We start from the raw sequence: 9605 nt of genomic DNA, 5'->3' as shown, positions 1-9605 counted from the left end.
AAAAAAGACATTGCAAGAACAAGGACAACAAACGGAATAAACTAAGATCACACTTAGAAATAAGTGACCTGCTCTGATACTAAATGAAATTATGTTTTTAGTAATTACCAAATTAATTAAACCATGTGAATTAATTAAGCTGCGAAATGGTAATTAAATGTTGAAACAAATTTTATATCTATCGGGACAGAATCCGAACTTCTCACTACAGAAACTGAACACAATAAAAAGACAATGCAAAAACAATAAAGAACGCAACGAATTTTTACAAGATTCAGAAACTCTTTCGGATAACCTACTCCTTGGGGCCATGTCCAGAGAATAAAACCAATTAATTAAGAATCACAAGTACAAAATATTGACTTAAACAAAACAAGATTCCTTCTTGAGATTTGTCGAAATTTTGTTGTACTTCTCTTCACTAATCTGATCTTGATTGAAACGCTCAACCACTTGAACTCCATTCAATGGTCAGCGAGTGCTTGCATCCTCCCGACGCAAGTCTTGTAAAAATCCTCCTGAAGACTATAAAAGTTGTGTTCAAATTACAATGTATATTCACTCATGAACGTGGTATAAACTCACCACAGAAACTAAACTCATTTTTCTACAAGATTACGTGAATACAATAATCTTGAATACAAATAAGGAACTCTCACAAATATTACAATACACTCACAAATTATGCACCAATGAGTTCACTTTTTCTCAATGCCTTAGAAGCCTATTTATAGAGTCCATTTCGTGCTTAGAAAGATAGAGAAATAATTTCCTAATAAATGCAAGAATATTTGAAGATATTCTTGATTGATGAAGAATTGTCATTTTTAGATAATTCTGATTCGACAGATACGGATTCAGCGGGGACAGCTAATACCTGCGTCATATCAAATTGCTCAAGATAGAAATAACATTAATTACTTCAAAGATTTAGTTTCCTGAAGTCTATTACCTTGAGCTGCACAAAAAATAAAAGACAAATATTTGGAGTAAGTATAGAATATTTGCTTTATATAACTAAGATACATTGTTCCATTTATAATAGGCCGAAAATCACAATAATGGGAAAGTAATATTCCAAACATTATAATAATAGGAAACTAAAATTATCTTTTAAATAAAAAGATATTGCTATAAAATTTGCCAATTTTAGGATTTACACTTTTTTTTCATTACATTTTGCACAAGATCATATACAAAAAACCAGAATTATCCAGATACGATGTTCATTCAAGGGCAATACGCCAATTCTTGAAATTATGATCTAATCACTTTTAATAACGAATACTGTAAGCGATTGCAACAGCTTCCAAGAAAAAAAAAAGGGGAGTTAATACAGATCCTGTCATTTTGTTAGCAGCAATCGACAATGGTCATCTTTTATCTTGTCATGTAGCAGCAATCAACCTCAATGTTATTAAGCCCCATTCTCGGTCCCCTGCTAATACAACAGAAAATAACAACAACGATGTCACCATGTTCGTATAGTAAACACCAAGGGAAAATAATTAGCAACTCACTCCTGTTGAAACCATATGCTTCAAAGCAGCAATAAGCTCTAGGAGATACTCAAATGCAGTCTTGTGAGGTTCCTACAAGGGGAAAAGTGGAATTTTCAGACATCTAGATCCAGTGATAAGGATACAATGAGCAACCAAAAAGATTGCTTTACCGGCAAATATGAGGATAGAGGCAGTCCTTCCACCACAATGCCTGCAGGTGCCCTTGGAATTTGGACATCTTTGATAACACCAGCGTCACCCACCATATGAATGCTCCAGGAAGGAGGATTAGGAATCCCCAAAGCCTCAAAGTCGACCCTAGAGCTCATCCAAGCTCCAAAGCTAGCTTCAGAAGAAGAGGAGCCTTCAGCTGTTGGCTGTTCATGAGTATCCTAATAGCAAATAGACAGCAATTATGCCAAGTTATACATCCAAAATTGTTTTGTCAAAGTTCTTAAAAAACAAAAACAAAAACAAATTACAAGCAAAGAAAAAACACAAACATTCTATGGAAATATTAGCCTACTTCTCCCATGCTCCTATACAATCATTTCTCATATCAACTTATACCTCCAGTCCTTACATTTTCAAGTAAGCACTTTTCAATCCCTTCAGCATCTATATCTTTTAGTACCACCTCACTCTCCACTGTCTCTACATCAACTCCATTCCTAACCTGCAATATCAATACATTTGAAATGAAATCAGCTTAATGGAATAAGAAAAAATAAAAAAGCAACATCTGACTAATCACCATACTGATTCAACAGGTTCAGAATGCCGAGTAGTTGCAAGCTTAGCTCGTTTAGTCACAATCGTCGACACTATTGCTTTCATTTGTGACACTGACTGTGTCTGATCTCGATCCATACCTTCGCAGGGTATCTTACTCAAAATGCTATTCACATCCTTGCACGAACCCACCTGCCCAATTCTAGTGTCATAAGAAAAACTAAAATAATGCTAACTAATTGCCAATCAAGTATTACGTACCATCTTTTCAATACTAGAGCTGAGTGTATTTTTCAGGTCATCCCGGGTAACCTGTGAAAATTATTATTCACTGTAAAGAATAACCAATGTGATATGTATAAATTGGAAAGAAGGAAATGAAAAATAATTGTAGCCTCACCTCTGGCACTTACCCTTTCAACTCTGTTATGAATAATTCCTCGTGCTATTTCTCTAATCATCATGAGTGAATGAACTTGTTGCTCATCTAAATTTATCAACGACATTGCGTTTACACTCTCCACAATCTTCTTAGATTGATTTACCAGTCTCTCTTTTCGAGACTCCATGTCTCTAAAAGTAGAAAACAGCGGAACCCATTAATGTATACAAACGAACCAAAAACAAACGCTTCAAGAAACCCACACTCCATTATGAATTGAATTCCTATTATGTCTTGTTAAACAAAACAATGGATTGAACACAAAACGAGTTCAACAACATTTAAATTCAAATGAGACCAATGTATCTATAGCTGCTGCTAAAACAATCAATTTTATTGTATATGAATACTTCTAATTAATTGCCAATTCATTCCGAACAAATTTCCATCTGAAAAATTTCCCAATTCTAACGTATTGAATGAAAAGCTAGTTTCTGAACAAATTATACATGGATTTATACATATATATATATATATATATATAGGCCTTGGATTATGTATATTTACACACACACAAAATAAATAATGGGTCAGGAATTTGAAATTCGGATACGACATGAGTAAATGTATGAAATAAATTAAGATGATGGAGAGAGATCGAGTACAACTGACCTGACCTGTTCGGCTCAGGCTGTACGGAAGGAAGTCTGAGCTTGGTTCTTCTTCTTGAATTAATTTAGAAGAAGTAATGTTTCTGTTAGTGCACAGCTCAAAACGACTACAAGCCCTAGATCGTTTTGTTGCTTCTTCCTTCCTGGGAAAGGATAAGAGTGAAATAAAACGTTGTCGTTTTTCACAAACTAAATAAGCGCGCCATGGCTTTTAGCGACCCGTCTCGTACGTGTGTGTTTGTTTTTTTCTATAATGGATTTTGCTTTTAGTCACCATTTAAAAAATAAAAAATGATATTTGCCTCAAAAATACCCCATGTTTGCCGAATTAATTTTTAAATACCCAGATTTTTTTTTCTTTTATAGAAAAAGTATCAAAAATTGTTATAATGTAGCATTTAAATACTTAAATTTTTTTGTTGGTGGCAAAAATACTTAAAGTTGTTTAAGCGTTGGATTTTTCCTACCAAATAGTTAAAAAAAATATTAATACAAATGTATTTTAAGTTCAAAAATTATGGAAAAAATACCAGATTGACCCCTGTGTTTTGGCCAAATACTCGATCGACCTTTATGTTTTGTTAAATGACATTTCAGGCCCCATAATTTACAAAATAGATCAAAATATTGAGCTTCATTTTGATCAAATATTTTTTCAATATAACTAAATTGCTCTTAGATTTTTTTTAATTAATGAAATATATTATATAAAATAAAATATTAATAAAAATTTAATAAAAAATTGATATAAAACATAAAAAATAATTAAAAAAATCATATATTAATGAATTAAATTTTAAAATAGTTAATCCTAAACCTAAGCTAAAATTAAAACATAATTAATTAATGGTAAAAACATTAATCCAATCTAAACATGTTCACCCACTTTCAAAACCCCGAATTAAATCAAAACATGTTCGCCTACCTTCAAAACCCAGAATTAAATAAAAACATGTTCTTGAGTTCATACTTAGAACTCATATTCAAGGACCAATACAACAACTTTTATCAAAACATTCAAACCAAGAGACCATTAGTCCCGACATCTTTGATTCACACCCATATCTGGACCCATGCCAATATTGTCCTTAGTCCCGACCTCTCATCTCTCTCCCTGTTTATCCTTGCAACTCAATAAACCATCAAAGTAAAACCCTAAATCACTTAAACTAAAACTCCATAGAAAAATCAAATAGTTCAGATTACAAAATAGCACAAAAATTGTAGAGGAAGGAGACTCAATACTCACAAAACAAATCTGAGATAAACGGTATACTCAGATTTGTGTCTATTTACCCAAAATATTTATGTGATGACGTGGCACGATTGAGGCGCATGGGAGCTGCACGTGACTCTTCTTTGATGAAAGTCTGGTCGACCAATGACCAGGAGACTAAAAGGAAATTTAGCTGCTCGATAGGCACGAAGGACATGTTGAGTAATAGGGAAGTTGGTATGCTGACATATGCGACCAAATCTGCTTGTAGGATCGAAGCCAGAATTCAAATGCAGTTATAAGTTGGATATTTCTAAGATATTTAATTCTCTTTATATGTAAATATCATTATTTCTGTTATTATTCAAATATGTTTGTAACACAAGTTAAGGACGACCCATAGGCCTATATGTACATCTTAGAGCCTATAAATAGGACTTGTGGAATTCATTTAAGGAGACATAATTTTTGTAATCAAGAGAGATATAGTGTTTTTATCCACGAAACGTGTACTCATCTTCAACCTTGTGAAACTCGTGAACCCTAGTTCACCGATCGCAGGTTTTGAAGTTCTACATTAATAAGAACACGAAGTGGACGTAGGTCATTACCATTCTTTGGGGCCGAACCACTATAAATCTTGATGTCGTTTACCTTCTTGAGTTGAATTCGTCTTATTTCTATCGTTTTTAGTGACTCTGTGTCGTTGACCAAATCGCTAGTGAACATTTTGGTGCTTTGTTGACAGTTCAAGATAAACAACGGTAAAGAACTCTTGGAGAGCGGATCAAACTAGGCAGACATTTGAAAGTGTGCCAAATCCACCTCCTCCACAAGGTGTAGCTTTAGTGTCTCAAATCTGCTAATAAGGCTTAGGGCCTTGATTAGCATGTCAGGAGGGCAATAATTGATTTACTTACGTTATTTTATGAATTTGGTGATTATATGATTAGAAATGCATGTGTTTAGGTGAATTAAATATGCATGTGGGCCCCATTTGGTTGTTAGGGGCATATTTGTAATTTTAGCCTGTTGAGGGCATAAATGCAATATTTGTGTATATTGTGATTGATACCATAAGTGAGTGGTGATATATTTGTGATCCACGATCCGAGACGGTCCTAGGGAGGAATTTAGCTAGAAAGTCACAACGGGGTCAAATACCCGGCTCGGGGGGAGCCTAGGGGTATTTTGGGAATGTTATATGTGTTTGGGAATTACCGAGTAACGGGTAGTAATTGAGCAATGATTGGACATGTCGGGGGTAAACGGGGATTTATAGGAACACTCGAGGAATTAGCAAGACTTGGCAAAAGACGAAATTGCCCTTGGAAGCATTTGAGGATTTAGATAGACTTAAGGGGCATTTCAGACTTTTGGCAAGGGATAGGCTTAGACTTCTTTGACTGCTAGGACACTAGAATGAGGTAGAAGGAAAAACAAACAGAAGGAATACTCAGTTTTTGATTCTCTCTCTCTCTCTCTCTTGTGGTGTTGAAGGTTTGGAGAAAACTTTGAGGATTTAGGGTAAAGAATTGGTGGATTGGAAGCTTGAAAACTCAGGGAATTAGTTCAGGGACTGAATTAAGTGCAAAGGTAAGGGATTAAAGCTTGTTTTCTATTTAAATTTCTTTGTTTTGTTAGAGTTTTAGGAATTGGAGCTCAGATGATTGAATTTAGGCTATGATGAAGCTTTTAGTTGGGTTTCTGGATGTAAAAATTAGTTATGTTGTTTGGATATGAATCCTAGGCGGAATTCTAGGATTAGGGCTCAGAATTGGTGAGTTTAAGGGAAGTTAGCTCGTAAAATTTGCATGGGATTTATGGATTTTGAGACCCGAGCTGCGGCCCTGTTCATCAGGCGCTGCGACCCATTTGAACATTTAGGCCAAGGGACCTCGAAAAGTTGTCCAGGTGCAAGGTATAGTGTGCCACAGCCCGTGTCCCCCAGCACAAAGGCTTATTTGCCTCTGACTTGAGTGCCCTGCAACCGTTAAGGGGGCTGGGCCGCAGCTCAAATGTGGAATATTGGCTGTTTGAAGGTTTTTAGCTGAGGAACTCAAATGTTAAGGCTCGGGAAGGTTTCTACTACCCAGTTTGGTAGAATCTAAGGTCTCGGAGGCTAGATTTATATTCCAAAGTTATTTAATGGATTAGAACTTGATGGGTGGTTATTATGAATGCGTTATGACTAGGTTTTTAGCGAGGCTCGGGTTAGGGGGCTGTGCTCATGATTGCGGTGCTCAGATAGCTCGGGACGCAGGTAAGAAAACTGTTGTACCCATAAAGCAGGGCGTGGCCTTATTGATTGAATTGCAGGGCGTAGCCCTATTGTTTATGTTTAGTATATGTTTAAATATATGTTGATATTATGCTATGTGATGCATATTTTTGAGTGAACGACGAAGGCAAGAAATGGCAAAGGCTAGGAACGGCGAAGGCCGAGTACGGTAAGGGGCTGAGATTGACGTTGAGCACGTGGAGTGCAGGCCATTAGGGCGAGACCCTCCTAGGGTGCTGGAGCCACCCACTCGGTGAAGACCACTAACCCAAGGCCTGGTAAAGCGCCTAGGACGGCATGGCCGCTATGTATTTAGCCTGTTGGATACTTTGTTATATGTTGTTGATAGATATGCATATGTTATTTGTTTTTTTTGTTGAGTTTTCTTGTTGGGCTTCGGCTCACGGGTGCTCTATGGTGCAGGTAAGGGCAAAGGAAAGGTCGGCCAACCATGAGTATGGAAAGCGTGGTGCGATGGGTACATGTTCAGCCTGCCTGGCTGCCACGGCTAGGTTGTTAAATGTACTGTAATAGTTGTTTTGTTGCCTAAATTGATCATGTGTATATTTTGATCCGTAATATATTTTCTAAACAATATTTTGGGATCCCAACTGTAAAATTTTCTGAGATTTCAATGAATAACCAAATGTTTTATATTAAATGTCTTAAAACAAATTTTATTATAGTTGAGCTACACTTTTAACCTAAAACCTCGATTAGCGAGCTAATGACACATTTTTAACTCACTTAGTAACGACTCTAAGGAAGTAGGGCATTACAACTTGGTATCAAAGCGAGCCAAGATTTATGGTTTCTGGAGATCGACTAAACATGTACGCTCGCTGCCAGTGACAAGCTCGACTCATGATTGGTTGGTAATTATTGAATTATATGTTTAATTGCTTGTTAAAGTGCCTTGTTTGCCTGAGTATTTTAATAGAGCATGATGAATGAGTTGACATATGCATGATGCTAGGGCATGGCCCCCTTGATTGTTGTATATTGCTTATGATATGTGGTATTGTTGATTGTGGTTGGTTGATGTGATTTGGGAGGTGGTTTTGGATGTTGTTATCATGCCTGATAAGCAGCGTCATTGATTGCAAGCATATTGTGGTAATGCCTCGGAAATTAATTAGACTCCGCGGTAATACGGCCGAGGATGACAACTAGGGTCAGGACCCTCCACCTGCCCCACAGAATTAGAAACAGTTATTTGCCGAGAAGGAAGCGAGACTTCACCAAATTGAAGAAGAGCTTCGACAGTTGAGGCAACAGGCCCCTCCTCAGGGCATTGTGTAATGCCCTAGTTACTCCAAGACCGTTATTGTGGACTTTAAACAGTGCTTAACTTGCTAAACAAGTCATTTGGTTATAAACGTGCATCTAAGTGTTATTAATAGGCTAAGGTGAAAATCTTGATTAAAAGGAATGAATATATTTTCTTTAAAACATGAAACTGTACATGGGCCCATAAAAGTGTTTACAAAGTTATTTACAATCCCAAATGGTCATTACAGTGTAAAAATTACAGTTGCCGACCTAAACGGCAAAAATAGGGTTAACCCCTAGTTCCTCTGAGAAACACCTTGAACGTGGTGGTCAAGCGGCCACATATGTACACATCGCCACCTAAGCTCTCCTCTCAAGGCTGGGTGAGCTTTTCTTTCCCTTTACCGGCACCACATAGCACCCATGTGCCAAGGCTCAGTAAGAAAACTTATTACTACATGCATGCAATATCAATAAATGATTCTGGTAATCATTCTGGGGCTTGCAACCCTAATCAGATAGTCACACTTTGGGCTTTGCACCCTAATCAGATAAGTGACTATTAAGTCATACTCTGAATAGATGACTAATAAGTCTATCTCTAGGGCTTTGCACCCTAAGCCATGTGACGTTCAATCACCTAAGCCATTTGGTCCTGACTCTACGTAACCAGCCTTTAGACTAGACAAGCGCTTTTAGTTTTCATCGAACTTGGGGTCGGTCAAGCATTTCATGCTCATGGTGATTAGATCTAATAATTTCGGCCTGTGTTAAGCACATTAATGTTGTTCTTGACTCTTAAGCCAATACCATACAACCAGTTTTCATATCACCGCTGAACTTGACTAATAAGTCATAGCTTCAGGATCAATACTAAACACCATTGTCGTTCTCTAACTAATAAGTCAGTACCATACACAGATAAGCAAAGCTGCTATACATTTACTGTGCAATCAATGTCCATATATAGAGCACTCAACATGCTTCATCAATAACCATGCATGTCACATACTGGGTGTAGTTCTCTTACCTTGGGTTCGAGCCTAAAATAATAAAAGAATGACCTTTGAGAACTATCGGTCCTTAAGTTCCTTAGCGGTCACCTAGCCATAACCAAATATGAAATCCCATTAATGAAATGAGCAATTAAAGGTTCCTGGACCAAGTCCTAACCTCTGGGATGTTGAATTCTACTAAACCGGGTAGTAGGTTCGATCCTGAGCCCTTAGGTTCAAGTTTCTGTCACTTAAAACCCATTTTGGCCAAATTTCCCATTTTGAACAGCGACCCCAAGCACTTGAGCCACAACCCCGCTCATGTCAGGGGCCCAAAGCCTTCTCTGACAGCATTAGTGCCGCGGCACTCCTAACTGGCGCCGCGACTCTAATAGCCCAATAGCACCATCTTCTCTTTCTCACAGCTTGAGCCGCAGCACCCAAGAACAGGGCTGTAACTTAACCTGGAACCCAGATTTTTCCCCTGTTTCTTCTCAAACCACACACAACCAAACCTTCCTCATATCAATCCCAAAATCAACACCAATAATCAC

General features: G+C 37.3%; 1 protein-coding gene across 3 annotated transcripts; it reads right to left on the bottom strand.

Annotated features, from left to right (window-relative positions):
• Positions 1-284: 284 nt before the first annotated feature.
• On the bottom strand, positions 285-3445 carry LOC133804313 (uncharacterized). 3 transcript variants are annotated; one of them, XM_062242476.1, is made up of 8 exons: positions 3289-3445; positions 2648-2807; positions 2496-2546; positions 2262-2426; positions 2086-2178; positions 1673-1894; positions 1521-1592; positions 285-1441 (listed from the first exon to the last, which is right to left on the bottom strand). In XM_062242476.1, the coding sequence occupies exons 2-8, from the start codon at positions 2801-2803 to the stop codon at positions 1418-1420; spliced, it is 783 nt and encodes a 260-aa protein (XP_062098460.1). In that variant the 5' UTR covers positions 2804-2807; positions 3289-3445; the 3' UTR covers positions 285-1417. The 3 variants fall into 3 exon arrangements, with proteins under 3 accessions (XP_062098460.1, XP_062098462.1, XP_062098461.1); XM_062242478.1 differs by having other exon boundaries at positions 285-1438; XM_062242477.1 differs by having other exon boundaries at positions 3294-3428.
• Between the last annotated feature and the right edge of the window lie 6160 nt (positions 3446-9605).

This window comes from Humulus lupulus, chromosome X, assembly GCF_963169125.1.
Source record: "Humulus lupulus chromosome X, drHumLupu1.1, whole genome shotgun sequence".
NCBI lineage: Eukaryota > Viridiplantae > Streptophyta > Magnoliopsida > Rosales > Cannabaceae > Humulus > Humulus lupulus.
Note: the sequence above shows the minus strand (reverse complement) of the source record. Positions and strands in the feature narration are given on the sequence as shown.